The following is a 26,366-nucleotide window of genomic DNA, read 5'->3' as shown; positions in this document are numbered from 1 at the left end:
TCAAACATCGCTGACAGATTAGTTCCTGGCTGAGAAAGTGTAAGCTGGGGCTGAGCCATGGAAGGTGTAAGCTGGAGCGAGGGCTGGGGCTGAGACACAGTGCCCACCGAGTCATGGAAGGCCCTGGGATACATTCCCAGAAAAGAAAGGAGGGCAGCGAGGGGAAGGGACAGAGTGGGAGAGAACAAAGGGGATTTTCACTATTATTTGTTTTCTGAATTCTGTTTGATTCTGCTAGCCATGTAAATGAGTTGGCTTCATTGCAAGACGAAGATGGCATTTAAGCATGCTACTTCAGCATTTTAGCATGCTACTTTGGGAAGGATCTTCTTCTTCAAAGGTGCCCCCCCCCGCCCCGCCGCCTCTAGAAGACAAATACCTAAGGAGAGAAGCATGAGGTTTGCAAACCCGTCTTGCTTTCTTTTTATATACTTTTCTGTATTTAAGAAAAAAAAAAATCTTCTAAGCATTACTTTCTGTCTAAATGGCGAAAGACCCCAAGGGCCACTCTGCTGAGGCAGTAGCTCCTCAGGCCTGCAGTCTGAGTGGTGGCCTTGCTGAAATACCAGAAGCCGGCATCTCACAGGAGACAAGCAAATGGAAGGACAACTAAAACAGACCTGGCCGCAAAGCAGGCGCTGCTCAGGAAGCGGATCCTGTAGGCTAGCGCTACTTTAACACCGGCTTCATCCTGGGCCTGGATTAAGGCTGAGAAGGAGTAACAGAGGCACCGCTGATGAACCTGCTGTGAGGCCTGAGCAGACCTTAAATTGGATGGCAGTGACAATCTGTTCGATACTGTTTAATTAAATGGAAAAAACCCACAAAACTAAATGCAACTTGATGTGGGAGATCAAAGTTGAAGCTGCTGCGGTGCTGGGGACTTGTGGGGCTTTGCTCCGTCAGGAAGTCATTACACAATATTTTCCAGAAGTAAAACAGTGAGTCTAACTGGAAAAAAATGTGGAAACATTTAGTTAGCACAGTAGAGCAAGGTATTAAAGACCCTTGTAACGGGTTAACTCTGAGGGAAATATGCAAATAATGAGGTTCTTAAACATGTTTTTAATTACAAATCTAGGATAAAAGTCAGAGGCAGAAGTCAGCACCGAGCTTTTCCTGAGCACCCCTTCCAGCAGACAGATGTCTGGACCACTCACATTGCCCTGGGGACAGGTTGGTAAGTGAGGACACTCCGAGCCATGCCTGCCACAGACCCTGCTGACCTCCTGTATGCCCAGGAAGACTGAGGTCACATGCCTCCCTTACCACCCACTGGCCAGGTTCCACCCTCAGCTTGGGTGGAGACACAGGGTTTTCATCTTCAAAGTCAAAATTCATTCCGGCAGTCACTGTGCCCAGATCACATGAACGTCAAGCATTTTGTGAAGTTGATTTCACTGGTTTCACCCTGACTCCAGATCAGTTCCCTGGCCTGTTTCCCATGTGTGCACCATGTGGGCAGGAATCCCATGGTGACTGGACTACGCTGTTTCCCCCTCGTGCTTTCTAGCCTTATGTCATTCGATTACAAATGAATCTTGCTGAAAAGCCCAGGGATGGTTTGGATGGTATAGAGGTAGGTTAGCAAAGAATCTAAAATATAACACACAAGGGTCTATAATTTTACTTAGCCTACCCTTCTTTTTGAGACAGGAATGCCTATGGCCCAGGCTCACTATGCAGGGTGGCTGAGGACAACTTTGAATTTGTGATCCTTCTGCCTCCAATCCTAAGTGAAAATACCACTACTTTTGGTTTAGGCAGTGCTGGGGATGGAGCCCAGCTTCAGTGTATGCTAGGAAGTACTCTATCAGTCTAGCTACACCCCTCAACCCTTACTTAACCTTTGATAGCACCCCTAAAGCCCCAGGGATTGGGAAGTGGGACAGTTCCACACAAGTGTTGAACTGCAGCTCTCCGAGCTGAACTTAATGAATGATTCAGATCCCAGGCACTGCTCTGGGTTTGGAGGGTTCTCGAGCGAGTGGACACCCTAGCCATCAGTGGCTCCCATTCTAGTAGTCTATACCATGCCCTGCTTGGCTGAGAAGTGACTCTCTAGTTGGAGGCCCAAAGTCCCATCGACTATGTAGTATATGAGCAGTCTCAGCCCTCTCAGCCTTCAGAAGCAGCTATCTAAATGTCTGTTGTTGAAGTCACTCCGCGCACAGCATGCTGCTAGGTAGCAAAGCCTTATCTAGAGAAGCTCCAGTGACAGCATGGCAGGACACATCTAGGAAGATGCCATATCCCATCTCCTAAATCCTGGACCTCATTTTCTATGTCCCCGTTCCCATAAGATATGAGATGTGAGTCGAGGCCTCTCTGGTACTGTCTCCACCAATGACACCGAAGACCATGCCAGGAACCAATCTCTCCCTGAACCCTTCCATCAGCCAGCAACAGCACAGTGTTCAGATCCTCCCTAGCTCGCCTCGCCTTAGAAGACACAAGTTACACTAGCATGCTGCTATGCCCCAAATGCAGTCCTCTCACATCTGGGCAAGTCACAGAGCACTTTACATTCTGAGGGCTTCCACAGAATATCGCCAAGGACGGCCATGGCTGCCACATCAGTTAAAATCTCAGTAGCTGAAAATGTGACAAGATCCTGGGTTACTAAAAGGGTGACAAAACAATCAAGAAAACGCATTTCCAGAACATTCTATGGGCAGTGGTTTGTGGTTCATTTTGCTGGTGTTCTATAGCAAACACTGGATACCAAAGTTTAAGGAAACTGTTTATAGGAAAACCATCTCCTAACACCCCACGCCCCGGCCTCTCTGAGCTGCCTCCACAAAGACTCACGCTGCAGAGTCAGCATAGCAAGGTCCACTCTGAAACAGACTCCAAGTCACTCCCTCCAGTAAAGGCCATTTATAAGTAGTTATATTGAGACCTATCAGACATTTAGGACAAGCAAGCCTTCAGCCTTTCTCAAGGCTGAAACTCCTGAGTAACAGGGACATTTTTCAGACTCAAAGATAGACAAGGAAACACAGTGGATCCATTTCTTCAGCCCCCACTTACAACTCATCTTGGATGTTGTCTGTCAGCTTGAAGAGCTGCTCCTGTCCTTCTGCCTGACTCTCAGAATAGCGAGGAAGCAATCCCTGGGGGCCAGTGCAGCAGCGCGGCTTCCGAACCCTCTGGGCTTGGGTCCTAGAGGGACAAGTGGACAGGAAGAGGTTAAGTGTCAAGGTTGAAATGATTTTCCATCCTTGTTTGGAAAGGCACTGCTTATAGACAGGAAGAAGCTGCAGCAGGGCTGTGTGGGCTACAGCATGCCCACTGTGAATTCAGACTGGGTCTCACAATCCTTTGGCTACAGGACTATTGGCTCAATCAGCTGACTTCCTTGGCCTCAATCTCTCTTTCTGTGTAATGAGCTGGCATAACCCACCTCTTGGTTGTGGGAACAAATAAGAGAGTACCAGTACCCCCATCAGGCTTGTGCTGAAGAGGATAGGTGACCCATCACTGCAGCTCTGTAAGGTCACTATCACTAGGTTCCCGATGGACCACACCGGTTTATTACGTTTTGCTAGGGATCTCTTTGGGTTGACCTGCTGGGGACATGCAGTGGCTTCAGGAGGAACACCAAGGGGCCTGGGCTTTAGTATGACTTGCTATGCTGCCAGGCTCCTGAGCAGTGAGCTAGTCTCCTGGGTAAAGGGTAAGGAATGCAGTGGCCATGTGAAGGGACCAGTCCTGGGACACAGCGGCAGCCCTAACTCATGCCACTTGGCTGCTGGTTGCCCAAAGGAATCTGCTTTGCTATGGCTTTCAGGGTCGGCTGCTGTTGTCTTTTTCCACAAACCATAGACAGGGTAATTGATAAATACTTTTTGGTGTTTTCCTAGAAACAGGAGTCCATATTTGTCTTGGAAAGGCGGTGCATACTTCAGATGACTGATAAGAGCGCACTGGGCCTGTCCTCGGCCTTGTACTTGCTGTACTCTTTATTATTTGTTCCTGGAACCCACTGAAGCAAAACATCCCTCTCTAGACATAGCTCAAAGGGAGGAGCAGGCAGCCACACTGAATCAGCACTTTAGGACCATGGACTAGTGGGAGTGGAGACGTCTGACAGGGAGAAGTGTCCTGCAGGGCAGGTCGGGGTAGGACCCCGGGAGCAACAGTCTGGAACTTGCCACAGGCTATCTGCAAAGCTAAGATCATTGCATGTGTTTCTGAACCCAGGTCAGGCTGAGTTCACCAGGTTCTGGTTCCAGAAGGTGCCATGGGGGTGTTTGATAGCTCTTAGGAAGCCAGATCTCCCATCCCCCTCACACATACAAGTCTCAAATACTTAGTTATGAGGGTGCCTTGTGTCCTTTTAGCTTTGGTTTGCAGGAGTAATGTGGAGAGTTGGAGGAGGATGCAGGGGCTTGCACTGAGGGACTGACTGGGTAATGGGGTGGCTTCAATTATAGCACATATTTACATATTCCTGCTGTGCTTAGTCTCAATCCTTCCAATGGCTCTCACCCCAGAGTTCTCCCTGAAAGCAGGGATGGCGGTGTAGGCAGACACTGTGAGTCCACTGGGAGAGGAACCTCTTAAGGGCTCAACTATGGATGCCAGCAGATCACCATATGCAAGGGGTCCCCAGGAAGGAGCTGGGTAGACTTTTCTAGGTGGCATACTCTAGCCTCCTGGCCTGGCAAAACAACTGCTGCCATTTTACTATTTAGACAGACCAATGACATGTTTCCCCCAAAGAATTCCCATGGTTCTTTTGCCTGAGAGGCTCCTGAAGGGGCCACTGGCTGCTAAACAGAAGACCAAAGACCCCTCCAAGAGGCAGATGGGGGAGTCACTTTCACTTTCCTACCTCCTTTCAACTAAGTTTGACTTTCCCAGGGTGCCGCTGTCTGGTTCACCAGGGACAGCAAAGGGTAGCTGTGAAAAGGGAACCTTTGTGGAGAAGTGTCCTATTCCTCCAAAAGGCCTGCTTTTCTCAGGGATCACCACTGCAGGGAAGGGCAAACTGACAGTGAACTGCAGCCTCCTAGAAGGACCTAAGGAAGTCTGGCAAATCAATGAAAGGTGGCAGGCTGCTCCTGAGCTTCTAGAAGTCACACCTCACACCAACTATGGGCCAACTGAGAATGGAAGAAACTGTGCCCCACACTACCAAAAAATTTAAGTGCACACAGTAATTCCTTGGCTCAGCAGCTTCCTCTAGAGCCCCTTCCTTTAACCTTATCTCTACTCTCAACATACTGTCTTCTAGCGTGCAAACTACAAAGCCACAGAAACACCCAGAATGAGCAGGTAGAACAGCTCCTTTGTGTATCCTCATCTCTTCTCTGTCTTCCCCGCAGACAGCAAACTACCCCTAATTTTTATGGTCCTCTCTACCAAACACCAAGAGCCATGCTGGACTCAATGCTTAGTGCTAGGGCCTGGAGGAGCACACTGTGATGCTTGAGGTCATTTTCATGTCACTAGGATATTCAAGGAAAAACCCACAGCCTTCCCTCACAGAGAAGACACACCTCTGTAAATGAGGGGTTGGTTCCCTCAGAGGGGAGACTGGCAAGCATTCTTTCGAGAGGCAGAAAGACGGATTAAGACACTCTTCCTCATTCTTCTTTGTCAGTGACTAAAGCTAGTTTTTCCTCCTCTAAAACAACTAAAATTTCAAGTTCTCATGTCCAAGTTGGTAGGCTGTGAGCAGGTGTTGGGGGATAGGGTTTAAAGTCTCCGTGAGAACAGATCTGGCAGAAAGGTTATGAAGTAACCTTCACCAGGGAAACGGAACCACTGTGTGGTAGAACCGTTCTCATACTCAGTATGTATGGTGACACATACATGCAATTGTAGTGTTTGGGAAGCAGAGATGAAGTCAGCAAGACTGAAGCCATCCAGGCTTATTTAGACTTTGTCTCAAAAACAACAACAACAAAAAACAAAACAAAAACCAACCCATTAAAACCAAAAGCACCCAAACACAAACAAAATATAATAATATATTGTATAAAATATATATCAGTAGAGGCAGACTTAACATTGCACAAGGTCCTAAGAATACATACAAACAATCATACCCATGTACATATGTACACACACATGAACTCAAATCACCCTTATAAACAAACGCTTCTGCAGGTAACAGCAATCCTGCATTTGTTCATGCTCTGTGACTCCGTTTTACAAGACCGACTGTTATGTCACTATCCTGTGTCCCAGTGAGCCAAGCACTGGGAAGACGACAGTAGGATGGTTTCCTCCTGCTCTGTTCGAAGTCTGCCATCGTCACTGGCCTTTTTCTTTATTTGAACAAACATCATCTACAGCCCCACTACTGACCACTGCCTGGGTGTCTTCTGCATCCAGACCCTGTTCCTCCTCCCCCTGGCACAGCCCCAATTCTAAATCTCGTGTCTAATGTCCATGTTTTTCCTTCTTAGGCAGTCTTTCCGCCTTCCTAGCCTGTTCTGGCACACTAGTGCTGTCTATAGGTCCTAATCATGCTGGGCCTGTTGGGAGGATTCACTTCTGTTTACTAACACCCTGTGCTATGGATGTCTATGACATATCTGAGACCGGTTAAGTTCTGCTATGATAAGTGATGTGGCTATGAAGATGCTTGTCATGTCTCCTGGTGACCTTTGGATTTGGAAACATACAAACGCACACACACATGCATGCACACTTTTTTTTTTTTTTGCCAGATTTCAGGATATAAACATTTGCCTAAGAGGAGAGTGTGAGCTACTTTTAAAGGTGCAAAACCATTTTACACTCCTGCTGTGACGCGGTTATGAGATGCTAGCTATCTCCACCCCTTCTAATGTTGTGTACTGACTAGGACAGCACTGTCTAATATGCTATCAGTGGGCACATGAGGTGAGGTCAGTGGAACAAAAGAACTAAATCTGAAATTTACTTTCATATGAGAACCTGTCTCAAAACAAACAAAAGGAAGGAAAATCAGGAGAGTGGTGTAATTCCAGTACTCGGGAAGAAAAGGCAGGAGGACCTTTAACTGAGGCAAGCTAAATTAAAGGTCAGTTTGGACTACATGAGATCCTGTCTCAAAGGATCAAAACAAAACAAAATTAAATTGACTTATACTTATGTTATATCTTAGAGAACATTGATATAGACTCTACTTAACTTTTATGTTTATTTATTGTGGAGGAGTGTATGTATGCCATAACGTATGTGAGGAGGTCAGAGAGCAACTATCAGGAATTTCACTGTATTCTAGAAATCAAGCTCTGGTCGTGGGAATTGGGCAGCAAACGTTTACTTGCTGAGCCACCTTGCCGCCTTGTCTATATTCTCTGGCCTGCTGCTGGAGTGGGGGATAAAATGGCCTCGGCACTTTCTCATCCCATCTCCGTCCTTCAGATGAAAGAATAATGGTGTCCTGTGCTGGCTAGTCTCGGCTGCCAACTCGACTACGTCTGGAATCAACTAAAACCCAAGCTGTTGGACACTCCTAGGAGGGAGGGGTTTTCTTCACCTGGTTATTTGAACAAGGAGGACCCACCCTCAGTCTGGGCCACATCTAATGATGGCAGCCCACATAAAAGGCAATGGATGAAGGAAGCTTTGTATTTTGCCTGCTTGTCCCCACTCTCTCTGGCAAGTTCATCTATCCTGCTGAGGCTAATCCCAACGTCTTCTGACAACCAGCAACTCTCCAGGAATCCTCTGGATTTGTACAGTCAAGACAACTCCAGGATCACAGCCCGTAGGCCAGTCTGCTAGTGCCCTTTACATCCGAACAGTCCTTCTATCTGCTGTGCTTCCTTAGAGAACCCTGACTAAATGGTATGCACAGGGCAGTAGGGTGGCTCCTGTCACTGGTGCTGGGGCACTGAAGGTCAACACCCACTGTTGTCATGATGCCACTTGGGCAGTGTCTGGCACCATACTACACAGGAAGTGGCAAAATGCCCTCATTCACTTCTCTTTGGTTAAGTGTTTCTTGACCGGCACTGAGAACAAGACTCAGTTCAGTGTGTGCAGCGTCTCTGCCTCCGCAAGCCTTTGTTTAGCCAAAGGTCTGCGGTGCACTTAATTGCTGCCAGCTGGGGGCTGTCGGCCATTTTAAGCCCTCAGCTGCTGTGGTTTATAAATTTCACAGCATATAGGAAGAAGCAGCCCTTCCAGTCAACCAGCTAATCCAAAATGTCAGCACCAAATGAACTTGAGCTTTGAACTCCATGAAAATGTCAGGCAGCGGTGATACACCATGGATGCCTCTTCCCCCAGGGAAGGGGCTGCTCGCACAGTGGCTGATACACTGCAGATACCCACCCAGGGAGAGCTGTCCATGAAGACTCACTCCATCAGGCAGGGGTTCTCTGACAGATACCGGGGGCCCCCAAACCAAAGATCAGAGCCATGAAAATAACCTGTGTCCCAATCTTGAAGCAATAGTAAATCCAAACAAGGTGGCGGGCAGATCTAACCAGTTCCACTTGGCTGATGTGCCTTTCAGCCTGAGGTCAGCAGTTGGCCAGGCCATGATTTGTTCTTTGCTTATATGATGAGTAGCTGTGTCACAGTTCTCTTAGTTGGAGACAGATGGCTGTGTATGTCCACTCAGGCACAGTGCAAGCTGATAGCTGCTCGAGAAGTCTGTCATGGTCAATGTCTATCAGCCACGTGACATCCACAAGCCATCAGTAAATGAGCAGACTGTGTGCACAGACTGTGACGCCCAAGCCCAGTAGATGTTTATTCAGCGAAGGGCTGCCATCTAACTGGGGGCTGGACGTGCTGACCTCTGTGGAGTGATGGATGATGCTTATGTTTATTATATATATGGGCCCACAATTTTTGTTTTCACTAACTATCTTACTGATATGCAGCGTGCTCAACTAAGCACAAATAATTAGACTGAGAACAGAAGGTTGGCCCAGATTCTAAAATACTGTTCACTGGTAACAGCTACAAGATATCAGGGGTCTTGTCTGAATGACTCCATCAAACATTAGTTATTGCTATGAATGGCACTGCCTGCACTGGGAGCCCGATCTGGTTAAGCACACGTGGATGCTCACTGAAGTACAGTGGGGTCCAGAAGACCTCTGAGCCACAGCTCTTTCCTCTATGTCCCATGAATCCATTTCCAAAGACTATGAGGAAAGTGCTTCTCACTCCACTCAGTGTATGGCACGGTACGTGAAAAATCTCTCAAATCTGACCCTTTCCCATGAGGAAATGCCCTGCCAATAGTTAAAGACTGATACAGCGCCACCTTTTAGAAGCTACTCACAGACAGTAACCAAGTTTTGGGATGTTGAATCTTGAAATGGGAAAAGGATACAAAGTATTTTCTGGAATAATTTGGATTGATTTTGAGCACATGAAAGAAACAGTGTCAGTAGAGATTCATTCTTCCCTGGAATTACTGAGTAAGTATTCAAATTAAGGTAGCCAGAAAAACAAACTGCTCCAAAATGGTCATGCCTCTCTCTGGTTCTCTACTCCACCTGACTAGGAAGCTTGAAGGACAAGCTTAAATCCTCCCATCATTTATAAACTATTTCCTCATTTATAAAACAAAGCTGGTGACTGGCAGTATGGCTCAGTGTGGAGAGGCACTCACTGCCAGGTCTAACCACCTGAGTTCAATCCCCAGAACCTACATGTGGAAGGAGAGAACCAACTTCCATACTCCGCCATGGTATGTGTACCCTCATATCACATGCAAATACACACAGAGATGCAAATTAATAAATGTAACAAAAATCCAAATGCTGATAATAGGGTGTTACTAGCATAAATAAGTCACTAAATGTACATGCTTAGAGTAGAGGCTGGTCTATACAATATACTCCACAGAATGGACCCAAGGCACAGATGGCGCATAGCTTGCCAGGGAAGTGCTTCCCATTCTCCTCCCTGTTTAAATTCCACCCCACTCCCTGGAGCTCTGAAGTCATGTGTAAGGCAACACACAAAATCCCATACCAAACCATTGCCACTGGAAATGGGGGAGATGTTGACTCAAGGAAGCATAGAAATCCTATTTATATTGTTAGGTTTTAGCAGTCCAGCAGGGGTGATTTCCTGGACTGGTTTGCACCCATCAGTGAGGTTTCACACCTGACTTGTTTATAGGGGTCAAGGCTCTCTGTAATCTCATGCATTTGGGGACCCCATGACACAGTGACCGTGACAGCTGGTAGGACTAATGCCAGCAGATGTGCTGCTGGGACTTTAGCTTGAGGACAAAGATACTCCAGACTCTTTTCTTGGTCAACTGCCTCCAGGCTGAGACTATCTCCGAAAAGGCTCACTTCATAATGAATTCAGCACAGCTGGGAGCCCTGGAAAAGGTTCCCCAAATGTCATAAATCTGCTTGCATTCTGGGGTTGCTTTACTTTATAAAATGGCACACAACTTTGCTGGAACACTATAGGGAAGGGGCACTTCACAACAGAAGGCTTTGTGTTCCTCCAGCGACACCAAGCAGAACCCAGCACTTCCCAGACTCACACTCCTTGGAACCCTGTCGCTCTAATGCAAACGCCAGAACTGTTGACTGTAATACTGGTGCTAAGAAGCTGGTTTTCAGACCATTTCTACAAACGACTACTAAGGGGAAAATCCAAAGGAAGACACTATCTCCCAAATGTTGACCTCCTTTGAGATCAAGGTGGCACAGAGAAGAGCAAAAGTTGGTGGGGAAAGAACAAACAGAATGACATCCCAGCCAAGCACTTGGCTGATAACACTGGCAGGAAATAGAACACAAACACAGCACATAGTAGGACTCATAAAATCAACTGTCTAACAGCCTCTTATAATTCCTTAGGACAAATAAATCAGCCTAAACTCCCTAAACGTGGCTGGGCACAATGGCTTTCAACCTTTCACCCCAGCAACTGGGAGGCAGAGGCAGGTAGATTTCTGAGTTAGAGGCCAGCCTGGTCTACAGAGTGAGTTCCAGGACAGTCAAGGCTACACAGAGAAACCCTATCTTAAAAAACAATAAAACCAAACTGGGCGGTGATGGCGCACACGTTTAATCCCAGGACTTGGGAGGCAGAGGCAGGCGGATCTCTGTGAGTTCACGGCCAGCCTGGTCTACAAGAGCTAGTTCCAGGACAGGCTCCAAAGCCACAGAGAAACTCTCAAATAAATAAATAAATAAACAAACCAAATCCAAAACAAATCTCACCCCAATGCAAAAGTGTGGTGTTTACAGTTTCACTGTGACAAGCACTACAGGGGGGCTGATGTGACTCCCCGTAAGAGTGACTCCTCAGGAGCATGTCACATGCTGCAGGACACAAGAACATTTCCCCAACTCCATTCAAATATTAATTTCCTGAAATGTTTGTAAAGAAGCAGTGCTAATCACTGAATGTTCAGTAAATTACAACAGACATGCAGTTCTTAGAGTTGGAATAATCTGAGTACAGCCTTTAGGAAAGTTCAGCATAGTCCAGGGTTTACCAAATACATACATATCAATGGCAAATCACTTTCTCTAAATGCAGTTTGCAGTAAAATCTCTCCCTGTACAACCACTGCTGCTCTGGAGCCTCCTGCCCCAGGGTCTCCTTCATGGCCAAAGCCAAGCAGACCTGGAGACGCTACAACTCTGGAAGGCCTGCGAGTGGTTTGCTTACTCCTTCAAGAGTACCTGTTTGCTCCACCTCGGGACGGGTGGCTTCTTACATCCTTTTCCTGTCAAACAGGGGGGCCAGGGTGGAAGGCAGGTACAGCAGGAAAAAAGAAGAGACGGGGGAAAAGAAAGAACTCCAAAGGTATGAAAGTTGTCCAGGCATCTAGGACCCCGGGCTTCAGGCCTTGCGGATGAGCTGTAAGGGGGAGAAGGAGAAAGGAAGGTTCCACGTACACCTCCTTCCAGCCCAGACACACCTGAGATGAATGTATAGGCCCGAAGCTGTAGGAGCTGGTGTAGGAGCCAGGTGTGCGGAGAAAGTTGGTTGGCAACAGAGCACCTGCAGCCGGAGAAGGGGAAGGCTGGGAGTTGGTAATGACCCAAGAACCCATGGAGCACAGGAATACTGGACATTCCATTGTGGGGGGACACAAGGAAGCTCCTGACCCAGGTCACATGCTCCTAGGAGGTCACTGGCAGCTTTGGGAAACCATGCAATGTCTGCAGTTTTCCAAGAAGGAAAAAAAAATGGGCTTGGAAGCCTGGCAGCCACCCTGGGTCCAACTCCTCATGGGAAGCCAATGGTATCTTGACACCCAGATGACCAATGGCTCAGAAATGTCTGACTCGATCAGTGATCAAGTCTCTGAACTCATTCAAACAAGAAGAGGCCTCCTCAAAGTCAATTCCTTATATGGCTCATGCGATATCAGCCCAAGCTTTAGGTTTCCTTTGATCTTAAAGACAACCAGTCACTTCCGGTCCCCATGTTCTTCCTCATTAGCTGGGTTTCTTGCTATTGCTCCTTAGGTTTATGCTATGGCCGAGCTCTCACAAAAGCCAAGGCCACCTCAAGCCAGCCATCCCACCTAAACCAGAGATAGCACTCTATTTTGAAACTTGTGTCTGCCTGGCTCTGGTCCATCAGTCCAGTGCTCTCAAGACTATCCTCGTTTTCCATACCAAAGAAGACCCCTCTCCTTGTTCTGACTCTTGCCATAGGGCCAGGCATAAGTCCCTGCAGAGCAGGTGAAGGAGAACAGTCATGTGTCTGAATGCAAACTGGGTTCAACAGTGTCCTTTCTAGACAGGAAGGAAACAGAACAGAGCTGGCATCTTGGCCACCCACACCCTTCAGTCCCTCTACGAGGGGCTCATTTCTGCCTGGGACCAGGATGTTCCACCTGTGACGGAGGGCGTTCTTTATTTGGTGATAAAGCGGTCAAGCTGTCTGCTAATTATGTACTGCCCAGTGTTAACATGAGCCGGGCTGAGTGTCACAGTCCACCAACCCTTGGCAAACTGGTTTGTTTGGTCTGGACAGCAAACAACATTCCACACTACTGGATTTTTTTCTCTCTCAGATGCCCTACGGCCTTGTCGCCCTCTACCCCCCATCCCAAGCCTTTTTAAAAATTACAATCCGTTCTGCTGTCTCATGTTACAGTCTGTAAACAATAAGCAACGCTAATGAAATGCAAAAAGCTGAAAAATCTGTAAAGCAGAAAGGTCTCTGGGATGTCCCCCATCTGTGTCACATTAAACACGCACTCAATAGACCTGCTGAATCCTGTTGAATCAGGACCTGAGGGTGACGCGGGCCAGAAGGGCTCTTAGGCTGCAGCCACAGCAGGGCTGGAGGCCACTGGACACAAGCAAAGAAAGGTGGAAGGTGGCACCACGGGGAGGAGACCACAGCTCACTCTGCAGATTCGGTTTGCCAGCCTGCCTCTGTCTGGTTTGTGCATGCTGCAAACTGGCAGGCCATGGGATAACGACCACTTTGTCCTTTCTTTAGTCCTTCACAGCTAAAGTAAATGACAGGTTTCTGCGACAAGGTGACTCATTTAAAGGCTGGCTCTCTATACATTAAAATGACTATGAAACAAACAGGCCAAAAACAAAACAAAACAAAACAAACAAACAAAAAACCAGAACGGAAGGAAATCATTTACAGTACACTTGGGGATGATAGTTGCTATGTTGGGCAAAACGAAACTCATCTGCTTGGATCCCATGTCCTTTCTACACACTTACTCTCTCTTGAGAAAATGGAGAGCACAAGAGAACACTTGGGGTATTGGAAACTGGGGTGCAGTACTGCTCTATGGATGACTCGAGCACAACAGAGGAGTATGTGCATGCCCAAGGCGCTGGAAAATGCCTATGCATCATGTATAGTGGTGGCACTAACTTTTGCATTTCCCACCAGCCCCTGGGCGAGAAGACACCAGGTGGGGCCTAGGCAGCTGGCATGCGGAGTAGGGCTGTGGCAGCCAGTATGAATGTTTAGACTGAATCCCAAACACTCTATGCTCACACTGTTCTCAGGAGGTACTCACTAGTATTTCACTTTATAGTGAAGAAAACACATCTTGCTGTAAGTGGCAAACTTGACCAAGGGTCATTCTGATTTCCTTGGACTCAGTAAACTTATTGGATATCACACATTTGCTGAAGAAACTCTAACACACCCAGATGCCATCACTGTTAGGCATCTGGACACCATGAAGGGATACCAGAGAAAGCAACATTGAGAAGCTTACAATCAGGACATTCTTGTCGTCTGTGTGTGTGTGTGTGTGTGTGTGTGTGTGTGAGAGAGAGAGAGAGAGAGAGAGAGAGAGAGAGAGAGAGAGAGAGAGGAGAGACTATCATATATGTATGTGTGTGCACATACACACACACACAGGAGGTCAGAAGTTGACATTGGATGTCTTACTCTGTTGTTCTCCACCTTAATTTTTGAGGCAGGGTCTCTCACTGAATCTGGAGGTCATGGACATGGCTGGCTAGCTGGCCAACAGGTTTTAGAAATTCACCTACCCAGTGCAGAGATTACAGGTGGAGATGCTGCATGTGTCTCTTACATGGGCCCTGGTATCTGAACTCAGCTCCTCAAGGACATCACCACCGGAGCCATCTCCCCTGTGCTCAAGGCCTACACTCTTTTTAAATATTTGCTTACTTTCTTGTACGTGTGCGAGTACTGTGCCTGCATGTATGTAGTATGCTGCATGGGTGTCTGCGAGTACTGTGCCTGCATGTATGTAGTATGCTGCATGGGTGTCTGCGAGTACTGTGCCTGCATGTATGTAGTATGCTGCATGGGTGTCTGCGAGTACTGTGCCTGCATGTATGTAGTATGCTGCATGGGTGTCTGCGAGTACTGTGCTTGCATGTATGTAGTATGCTGCATGGGTGTCTGGGACCCACAGAGTCAGAAGAGGGTATCAGATGCTCTGGAACTGGAGTTATAATGGTTGTGAGTTGCTATGTGGGTGCTAGGAATGAAGCCCAGGACTTAGGCAAGAACATCAAGTGCTCTCAACTTCTGAGCAACTCTCCAGCCCCTTGTTGTGTAGTGGTTTCCTCTGAGATCGAAAGAACCCATCTTAAAGGGAAGTTCCTTAAGATAAGGTAAGCAATTCAAAATAGCTTCAGGGAGTCCCCAAAACTCAGATTCACTAGGTCCCTCCCTCCCCAAGAGTAAACAGTAAAAACAGTAGAGACTGCAGGAGAACCAATCTTGGACACGCCAAGCTACAAAGAAGCCTCTGAGGCCAGCCAACCAGTCTAAAAGAAGCAGAAACCGGCTGAGTTGCCTTGAGGAGGCTTCGGCCTACTGAGCTACCTGGAAAGGACACCTCCAGCCTGTCGAGCTGCTTGCAAGGTGTGCAGTGCATTCCAGGTTCTCAGCTTTTCTGCTGGGCTGGATTTTGGTGACAAAGCAGTCTTTGAGCCATTTCTGCTCCTGTAAGTGCCAATAAAACTCACTGGTCTGTTATGAGCCCCCTATCTGGGGTGAGTTGATGAGTGTGTCGTTTTTCCCCAGGAAAAGGCTGTCACACAGCACCCCACAGTCTACATTCTTGATGACCACAGAAGAAGCCTGTATCAGATGAGTGAGTGCAGGAGCTAGTGCGAGTGCTCCACTATGCAGCCTTGGAATGGCATGCCATAGCTTTTTGGGAAGGCCTGGCATCAAGAAGGAGCCCACTGTAAGGCCAGAAGAAACAGGTTGTAAACAGATACTTAAGAACAGTAAGCAACAAATAACAAGACCAAAAAAAAAAAACAAAAAACAACAATCAAAAAACAATCAACAGGTCACACCCCACACAACCAAAACATCCACCAGCACTCCCTTTTCTAGAGTTGCAGCAACTGGCGCTATTCCAGGCAGAGTGACAGCATGCTTTCACAGCCATGGCACAGACTCCAAGGCACACAGATAGGACCTGCCAGTAGCTAAACTTCATTTTACCAGCATCTAGAAGGAGGACATGCACTTACATTGATGAGGGTTGGCGCATAGCTACTGCTGACAGAGTAGAGAAAGCCATAGCAAGCGCACTAAAGAGGAAGGAATACTAGGTGCTAAGGCTTTCTTCTTCTCCTAAAAAATACTATTTTATTCTCACAGGTCCTTCAAAACTCTCAAATATCTGGTCCTTTCCTACAAGACAAGGTCTCATGTAGCCCAAGTTGGCCTCAAATTTGCTATGTTGCAGAAGATGTCCTTCAATTTCTAATCCTCCTGCCTCTGTCTCCCAAGTGCTGGGATTACAGATGAGCACTGTGCCTGGCTTTCTGTAGTGTTGGGGCTCAAACCTGGGGCTCTGTGTTGACCAGGAATGCATTCTGCCAACGAAGCCATGCCAAGAGGTTTTAAAAGGATTGGGACAGAGAATATAAAAAGGAACTCATGAATGGAGAGAAGAAAATAGCCAACAGAAATGCAGAAGACGATTCAGCATGGTTAACTTGCAGAGAAGTGTGAACGACAGCAACGTTGGGACATTTGCTCTGATTGGCAGGCTTAAAAGATGAAGCCTGCTTCTTCCTATGTTGTCCATCACAGCAGCTACCCTATAAAAACTGTGACTCCTGCTCTGAATGAATGAGCAGGCAGTGGGCTGGAGAAATGCTCCACGTCAGCCTGTGGATCAAGCACAAACCGCTTCCCCTTCCTAGGAAGCGAACTGTAATGTGTCACTACAGAAAACACACAACACCAATCCAGGACAGCATTGAGAGGAAAATTACAGGTAACATTTGGAATGTGAAAAGTGGCAAGAGTCTGTAATGACCAAACCAAGTATATCATGGAATATTTGGAATATATTACATAACTGTTCAAATAACTGGCTTTTGGAATGCAAAGGTGGTTTTCAGTGAACATCAATGTTTGTACTTGGGGCTGCAAGTACAGCCTGGTAACAGAGCTAGGTTGAGTTAGGACGCTTGAGCCTCCCCAGTACACATACATGCACACACACACACACACACACCCATTTATGTAACACTCATATATTGCACATATCTGTATCTCTGTGCATTGCACATACAGACATGCAGGGAGGTGTCTGGTGGGGTTACATTAGTAACTTTTTGGTGATTATTAACAATGGGTTGGTTATGCTGAGTTCTGCTCACACTCCGGCGGCAAGGAGATGGGAGATAATGACAGCACCCATCTCAGTGGCTTGCTGCAGAGATCACAGAGCTGACTCAACCAGAAGAGCCCCAAACGTCAATGAATATATATTGCATGCTATTTTACTTAAACATTAAAACTATGTTTTCTTTAAAAAAATATCCACTATGACTCAGGAAGCAGTTGAGTTTAAACAGCAAAGTCTAAAGCACACGCACAGTGAAACCACAGATAGGTCCAGGGTTCCACCATAGGAACGCACAGCACGAGGGCTACTTGAGGTGGGGGAAGGAGCTGCCGAGTAGCTTTCTTCTGGAGAAGGGGCACTCGAAGGGGAGTGACCATCACTACTCATGTCTCCTCCCACAGCCTGGCCAGGTTCCACCTTCCCCTGGACGCAGTGGGGAGAGCCATGGATGTGACTTTGCCAAGCTGCAGCTGCAAACTTTACTTTTGCAGCACTGCCTCACTTTCCGACCCTAAGCGGCGGGAGTCTGTTCCTACTTATGGGAGCCAGCAAGCTCAAAGTAATGCACTCTGACAGAGGAGCTGGAGGTGCTGGCAGGTCCAACAGGGACCGCGGTATGCATGGTACAGTCGTTAAGGGGTCCTCCAGGTAAAACATCCATTGCAAACCGTAAGAATGGGTAAGAGCACAAGCAGCTTGCCTCCCAGCATGCCCCAGTTTCAACCCAGCGGCAAAGGGAGAAGTGACATCTGGAACTGGTTTTGAGGCTCTCCAGCTGCAGATCCACGAGACTGAAGGGGCTTATGGCTGTCTCTTCTGATTCTCATCAGGGCAGAGCATGAGCCAGAAGACAAGCTCAAAAGAGACCAAATCAACCTCATTTTGAAATGCTCCTCACTCCCCGACCTCCTTTGAAAGCAGAATTAATGGTCCAAGTGGAAAGAGATCAAAATGAAAGATAAGGGTTTGGGTTATCCCAGGTACATTTTGAGGTTCCATAAAGATCAGATGCGCCCCTGGGTCAGAGGTGATGCCAAACCTCCCCAGAGCCTGTCCTCTTAGGAGACAAGAGCCAGTAAGACTGAATTCATTTGGATTGTTGGCCTGGGGAAGGGGTGGGGGCTGTCTGTACAGGCCCAGGGGGAAAAAAAGCACATGCAAATTGTGTTAAAAATGTATTATGAGCCAGAGAGACGAGGGTAAGATGCTAGACCCTGCCAGACAGATGGGGCAAGTAAGCAAAATCTCCCAGATCTGGTGCCAACCACTGCTCACACCCAGCATGTGCCTTTCTAATTGGTTCCCTGTGCATGGGCACACAGGGTTGGGATCCAGACAGAGGGGGGCATTAGACCCTGCCCACCTGCCCAGGCACGTGCAGTTGTATCTCCTCTGATACTTAACAAGGGACACAAAAGTTCTGCTCCCACCTCTTTCTGAAACTGAGGGTTCCTTTTTCCTTCTGGACCCAGCCACAGACAGCAGAGAGTGAGGGCAAGCATGTGGCTGTCCAATGACCAAGTTCCTTGGGGAGGGAGAGGCATAAGGGAGCCTAGAGCAGCTCTGCCGCTGACAAAGGGTGAGTCACCCTGGAAGCCTGAAGTGACTCTTCAGTCCTAGCTCTTTGCAGTTCCCTTTCCGAAGGATTGCTCAGACCAGGGAGCCAGGACCAAGCTTCCCTCTATGTGGCACATAAACCACTGAGGACTTTCTGGTGCTGCGACTGATAAGAATCTCTATAAACCCTAGTTAGCATCTGGCTAACTCACGGCATCATCAGTGATTATTAAACAGAACCAAAGAAATCCAAAGAGCAGAAGATTTTCTTCATACAACTTGGCCTCACATGCACGATGAAGAGACACAAGCCATTTAGGTTTAGCAATCGTGTAATGGAGTCCAGATGGCAACACCCTCCATGCTCGAGTCACCACCAGGGCCTCCTGAGGCCTTCAGAGCACCTTGACAGTAGAAGCGTGACTAACCAAAGACCCAAAAGTCTCAGAAGGCTGGCTGGCCACTGTGTCTCTTCCACCTCTAAAGCCTTTTTACTCAGCCCACAGTACCAAAATAAACAGAAATCCCCTGGCCTCCCAAGGAGGTCACAGCATGCTGAGCACATCTGATTCGGCATCCTACGCAGAGGCTTCCTGTGCCAGCTGTGTAGCAGCTGGAGCTCCCAGGTGATGAGCAGATAAAGATGAACTTCTGAAAGGCAGAGCAGAAACAAGGCTGCAGTCAGGGAGTGTCACTGTTCCTTTCTGGGATGGACAGATTCTGGGTGTGGAAGGGAGTGCCGCAGCTCCTGGGCACAGAGCTTGGTGACCTGGTTTCTGGACATGAGCCACAATAGCCCAGGATCCCTCTGTGCTCTGGAAATGATATGTGCAAAGGCCCCACTTGGGCTAAGGGATGTGAAGGACTGACAAACAGGATAAAACTATCCCAACCCACTTTCCCTCTCAGGACTTTCGAATACAGGTAGCCTTCCTTTATGGCTACATTAATTAAATCCCTTCTGTCTACAGACCTGCTCAATTCACTATTCCTTCTGAGAACTCAGGCTGCCTGGGCCTTGCTGGGATATCTACTTCCCCATGCCCTTCCTGGTGAGGGGGCAGAGTTTCTTTCAGGCTACCTGCAACACCAGACCATTCCACAAGTCAGCCTTCCGCCTGCTCTGATCAGCATGGAGACGGGGCCTCAAGGAGCCAGAGAGAAGTCATTCACAGCCACAGCCCTGAGCAGTAGAGCAGTACAGAAGGGAGCAAGAATCACCTTGAACCTCAGCAACGCTATGAAAAGATATGGCATCCAGGCATCAACCACTCTGCCACCAGCACAGCCTCCTTGGAGACGGCTAGGTTTCCTGTTGTGTCAGCCCTGCTTCCTTCAGCAACATTATACTGCAAACAGAGAGCCACTCGGAAGAAAGCACCGTGGTGTCCCATTTCTGGGCTGGGGGCTGGAGGAGGGAAGGAGGCAGACTGCGTAGTTGCTCCAGAGGGGAACATTCCAGCACTGTGTGACCCCCTCAGAGTAGCTCTCCTTCCCTCTCCCCAGACCTGAAATGCTGTTTGAAGAAAGGAAGCATGCGGGCTTCCCTGTGTGACCTCAGATGGGCAGGTTCTGAATGGCAGCTGGGTCTATTACATGCCGTGTGAGAGGGTTAAGCAGGACAGCCTCAACTCTTTATAAACTTTTGCCCTGTGGATATGTACTCATTGGCGGCAGTACAAGACTCGAGCTGTATTACACGCCTTAACGATATGGTTCAACTGTCGGTCAGGCTTGGGCCTGGCAACGGGCCAGACCGCAATCAATGGGACACAGAGCCTCCCCCTTTCAGATCATCACGAAGGCTCATATTATCTTCTTTTCGTCGTGCTGGTTAAATTTATGGAGCAGAACCCTGAAGCTGCATTCCACGGCCCGGCCGGCCCACGCGGCCCTCCCTCCCTTTGTTCGGTACTGTAAGAGAGCCGTGCTTCGGAGGACTGCAGGGTTGTTAGTTCAGGCCCTGACTGTTTGCTCATGGCTGAAATGAAGAGAGTTCAGTGGAAGGGCAAAAGGACAGCCCGAGTGTGAACCCCATCCCAGCAGGCTCTGGGCCCCTATATATAGGCCCCGAACTGCTCTTCAACGCACGACTTCACTTTGTTCTCACAAAAGCAAAATCATCAGCCCAATCCCCAGCAAACTTCCTGTAAAACAGCCACCAAGTCCTCGTGTGTTTGAACCTGCACTTGAACTCAGCCAGGACACCAGAAGCAGGCATATTCTATCTACAGCCATCTTCTGGTCTTTCGGAGTACAAACGCTGACTACCCGCTGATCATACTTCTAATACAGAAAAAAGCAGTTTTCAGGACTTGACTACCGAAGTGGGATACATGAGTACCACACGTGTGTGTGTGTGTGTGTGTGTGTGCGCGCACACACACATGTACACACATGTATACCGGCATGTCTGTTAGGAAGTTGGTATTATGGAACCAAGCAGAAGGTCCCAGGTATCAGATCTTCTGAATGAATTCATTCCTTTGCCCTGAACCCAGGATCTCTGATTAGCATACACAGAGCTGGGTAGTCAGCCTGTTCCAGCAGGGCTTCATTTGGTTGGAGGGTCTACCCATGAAGAAGAATGCCCTCCTTGCCTGACTCCAGCTATCCATCTGTGCTCCCCACTGATGGAGAATGTGCACAAACTGGAAAGGGAAGCTGAGCCCAGAGGTTCACCCAGCTCTCCCAGCAGTCTGCCAGGAACTGTGGCTCCTCACATGTGCCTGCTGCCCTCTGTGTAATGACATTGCCAGGATGAAATTGGAAGTCTAGAATAGTTAGTAGAACTCTTTTAACCAGGGTTCAAGCATAAGAGAAAGAAGAGCAGGAGGCACAGAGAGGTGGGAAAAAAATAACCAAAGTCAAGATCGACCAAAGACACCCCAAGAAGACCAGGCAGAAAGCCTCTGAGGGCATCACTGCCGGGCATCACTGATGACTGGACAAACTTTGACGATGCCCAAACCATCTGAAAAGAAAATCAGACTCTACCAGTGACAGCATGCCCATGGGCATGTTTTAACTCTGGGATGAGGCAGAATTCCTCAGAGGAAGTTAGTGAAGCCAGGATTTGCTTCAAGCTGAAGCTGCTCGCTCCTGCATTCAAGCAAGCCTCATATTTCTGAGGGGCACTCTTGGTTTCCCTCAAAGGCATCTTTGTTCATGTACCAATGCTGAGAGATTGACAAGGCAGTGAATCTGTCATCCCAAAGCCTGAAGCACCTTTTCGGGGTCCATGGGCGGGGCCTGGGAATGAATGGACCATAAAACACTACCTCTTGCTCTTTAGAATCCCTCTTCTGCATATCTTTATTTTCATTTGCTAAAAATGTTACAAAGAACCACGTGAGCCAGAAAACAAGCAGCAACAAAAAGATAGGCTCATCAAGGAAATTCTCAAGAGAAATGTATAATCCATGGAACTTGTCTCTACTTGCTTACATATGCGGTCAGTGTTCAGTTAGCTTTGACTCTAAGGACACCTCACCTCTCCAAGGGCAGTCAACAGAGCACTTACATTACACTGTCACATGGGTCAGATCAATACGACTTAGTGAGTGCAACCCCTTTAGAGAGGTCTGGTTTGGCCCACAGGGAGACTCCATGTATCAAGAGTCTCTGGCCGGTCCCTGAAAATGACAGTCTATCATCACCCAACACTGACATGGAGAACTTAAAAGCAGTGGACTCAATATATCCACTTCCTGTTGGACCTTTTCTATCTTAAGATCACTTTATGACAATATTCCAGGAACATTTAATCAAAAGCAAACAAGGCAACCAGACTCTGAAAATGTAGGCACACAAGTTACTTACCCAGCAACAGTAGCCGCCAATCATATGGCGAGAGTTACTGCCTGCAGACTCACCACCGTTCACCTGTCCCTCCTGGCCGTCCATGGGCTACCTCTTCCACCAGCTCCTTGACATTGCTACCTATGTCCGACATAGTTAGGACAAGAAGCACTGCTATGATATATGGGTTTTGGGGACCAAGAGGAAATAGATTTGGGATTTGCTTGCAAACCACACACACATCCACCCTTTCTAAAATGCCTCTCAAGGTCTTTGTTTTGTTTTGATGTTGACCAGCAGCTTAAAAAAAAATGAAAATAAAAAACGAAAACACTGTGAATATTCAAGTACCTCTTCAAGGGAGGATGCTGTGGAAAGTGGTCCATTTACAGAGGCTCCTGGACATTACATTTTATGTAGGCTGCAGTGACCCACTCCACCAGTTTGAGCTAGCCTGGTGTAGCTGTTTCTCAGAGGTGTCTGTGAGAACTCAGAGGAAGGGCTGACGCAGTGACAGGTAGGCTGGGTCCATGACTCAGATCTTCTGGGTGATCAGATATGACCAGTTGAAGAGGGCACAGGACGAGAGCCACAGCAGCTGAGGAATACTTTAGTGCCACATAGCCCAGACTGACTTAATGTCTTTAATTTCAACAGAACAGTACTGAACTTAACTTTTACATCTCTCATGGACTTTCTTCCCATATCTGGAGAGCCAATCTTGGAAGAAGTAAGTCCACTCTCTGATGTTCCCACAGAGAACTCAATAGGTGTTCACTATGCCACACATATGTGACCAGGACACAGACAACCCTCTCCCCTTTGCCATTGGACAGAATGACCTGGGTAGGGGGTGAGAATGGACAACGCTATCTCACAAATCTGCAAACAGAAGGGAACTGGGATTTGGGGCCCTCAGTCTGCAACCCTGTTCTCGTGCTGAGAGCTACCTGCACTGACACCCGAAGAGAACATCCACACAGGGCATTTTGACCACAGAGATGAGTCGAGGAGAGACTAATCCTGCACAGGTATGTTAAAAGAGCATGAAGTGACTACTGTCACTTCAACACAATAAATCAGGATGACATTCCCAGCTGTCCATCAGCTCTCCCACTGCAATCTGGGAACAACAACCCTATGACTCCTTCCCTGAAACTTAAAAAGTCTGGAGTATATTTGACTTTGATTTAAAAACATTTTTTTCTTCAAACTGTCACTAGATAGAACACTTTGTATTTAGTGTATGGTTCAGAAGGGACCCAGAAAAAATGCCAGGCCTGAATGCCATGTCCCAAGAGCCACCTACCTTGTCATTCAGAATTTTCTAGGAAGCTCAAGAGGTGATGAGTTAAATTTCTGGGAATAGGCCAAGAGGGAGGATGAGGTTTCAAGTGAATTGGGAATGAGCATTTATAGCCTAGAGAAAGTTCTTCAAGGGCTCAGAGCATTAGAATAAGCTACCCACCACCTCTATTCTGCCAAATTATGAAGAGAGGACACGATGGGGAGGTTTTTAAAGAGCCAAAGACACTGAGGTAAAATGAAACAGTTTTTCATCCTAAACACTTAGCCCTGAACTCAAGTATGCTGCTGTGTTTTGTTTCTAAGCAGATATTAGGGAGCCCAACCTAAATGGCAATAGAGTGAGAGGACTGTCCAGCAGATTCAGATGTATAGCCCTCAGCAGTGACGAGAGCCCTGCTGGAGAGGAATCTGGGTGTACAATTTAAAACCCTTACACAACACTGAGCCGTAGATTGTCATGCGTCTGGAAAATATAACCATTTTTTGAAGAATGCTTTCCAAACCATGTAATGCTTTTAAAGCTGTTTATCCAAAGAGCTGAATGTGCAGCAGGGGCCAAAAACCAGTCTGTCAGCTGTCACCGGTCGCATGCCCTATCCACATTTCCGTAAGCACTCCATCAGGCTCGGGTGCCCTGCACCCAGCAGACACAGATGCCAGTGTTTGGAGATATTTGCTACATAATTCTTACCCGACAAGACTGGCTCTAGGGCAGATTTCCATGTCATGTGGGGCCTTTGGCTGAACTCTGCTGGATCCCAGAGGCATCTCATTTACAGCACACACTAATAACAGTTTGGGGTCACCTGTTCGTCACAAGTGGGTTCAGGGAAGGTTCATGGCCTCTGCACACCTTTTCCAGTAGAGTTCTTGAATGTGAGCTAAGAGCCCAGGTGAGACCTGCCAGGCAGCAGTTCCAGCCAGGTTCCTAGGCCTGATTTAGCTGTTGATTTTATGTGATGAGAACGAGGACAAAAACCAAGCACAACATAGAACTCCCAAGATTCATAGTAGAGAGAGGAGTCGGCCAGATTTCAGACTGACACAACTGTTGCTTCACTTCTGTTGTACATTGCACACTCAGGAGAGACCACTGAAATAAATGCCATTGCTCGAGCTGCAGCAGTGAGCTGCAATGTGCCGGGCCGAGTGCTTTATATGCATTCTATAACTCAATCCACACCACCACACACTGAGGTAGGTATCATCATCCCTAGTCCTTATGAGTCAAAGCCATCTCACCTTCGATTAAGTGAGATTGAGAGGGGAAGACGTTTGCTCCAGGCCGAGGGGCAGGACACTGACTCAAATCATGGGCTGCCAAAAGGGCCTTGTGCCACAGAGACGTGGAAGCCACTAGCGCCTGGAGCTTGTTCTCTTTTCTCACTGGCTGTCACATGTCTGTCCAGCACCAGGAAGACAGAACCCGTGGGTTTATGTTCTTTCCACTCTCCTTCTGAGACAAGCCCCTCTCTTTGAAGAAAGACCTCTTGCCCTCCGAGTGTCAAGATAAGAAAACTTTCAGCGACTTCCCTTGCAAACTACAAACACCCATCAGCACCCAGGATCTAAGGAAGTCGCTCACCAGCTGCCAGCCCCTCTGAATAGCTTTTATGGTTCAAGGAGGGGTGGTGACAGGCCCATGTCACTACCATCGGGTGTGCTATTTCTTTCATGTCCCTTGGATTTGACAAGAGCCTTCTACAACCTGTTCCTTTACAACACACAGAAAGAAAGATTAAAGAGCAATACCAGACTCGAAGCTGGGGTCAGACTGGCAACAATCATTCTGAGAGAAGGGCCACAGACTGCTTTCCTTCATAGATGTCCCACAGTTGCTGTGATGGTGAACTGAGATAACCCGTGTAAACCACATAGAACTGGGCCTGGGTTACAAGAAAGGCTTCTAAATGCTAGCAATGTTATTCTGTGTTAACACTACCAAAGTATAATGGGATGAGAGCAGACATAGTGCCCTGGGTTTCAGGAAACCATCTCATACCACAACTACTAGGGAAAGGACAGCATTAGGGATGGACGGATTAGCATCAAGTCGGCATTATGGGGGTTTTGATTATATATGGCAGATCTAGTCTAGGGACTGCTCCCCAAAAGTAAAAGCAGAAGACTGAACATGGCACACACTCAAATGGAGAAAAGGAAGGTGTCAACAAGTTTTAGAAGCCAAAACACAGATGGACACACGGTGATGAAATGTAAGCCTGAGGGAGAGGAAGCCACATTGCAGTGAACTAATTAGTATGGTAGAACTTGCTAGATTTCCAAAAGACGAAAGCCCCAAGGAGCCCTGAAGGCCTGGGTATAAAGGAGAAGCAGGGAGGTGTGTGTGAGGTGGTGAAAGCAGGAGGACTGGGCTGAAGGCTGTATGAGGAGGAGCTGGACCTGCAGATCTCCTCAGACACCCATCTGGCCTGCTCCTCCTCATGACAGAGTTCAGCCAATGGGCTCCACCAGGTCATCATCACATGACATTCCAGAGCCCGCCTCAGCCTTAGACAGAGGTGGATAATCAGCAACATCCAAGTACTGTCTATTCAGGAAAGAAAAAGACAGAAAAATACAAACAGAAGGAAAATGTTTAGAGCAGGAGTACTCCAGGAGATGATGCAGAGAATGAATGGTCAGCCTTTAGGGAGGGCCAGAGCATGGGAAGGACCAGCCC

The 26,366-nt window shown here is 47.7% G+C and overlaps 1 protein-coding gene across 8 annotated transcripts in view; it reads right to left on the bottom strand.

Moving 5' to 3' along the window:
* Positions 1–26,366, bottom strand: part of Vps13d (vacuolar protein sorting 13 homolog D) — a 226,072-nt gene that overhangs the window by 6,981 nt on the left and 192,725 nt on the right. For all 8 annotated transcript variants that reach the window (XM_057785000.1, XM_057785006.1, XM_057785001.1 and 5 more), the window contains one exon: positions 3,034–3,165. In XM_057785000.1, coding sequence (XP_057640983.1) covers positions 3,034–3,165 — 132 coding nt within the window. The remainder of the gene's footprint in view (positions 1–3,033; positions 3,166–26,366) is intronic.

This window comes from Chionomys nivalis, chromosome 11 (genome assembly GCF_950005125.1).
Source record: "Chionomys nivalis chromosome 11, mChiNiv1.1, whole genome shotgun sequence".
Lineage (NCBI taxonomy): Eukaryota > Metazoa > Chordata > Mammalia > Rodentia > Cricetidae > Chionomys > Chionomys nivalis.
This window is presented reverse-complemented; position numbering and strand designations above follow the sequence as displayed.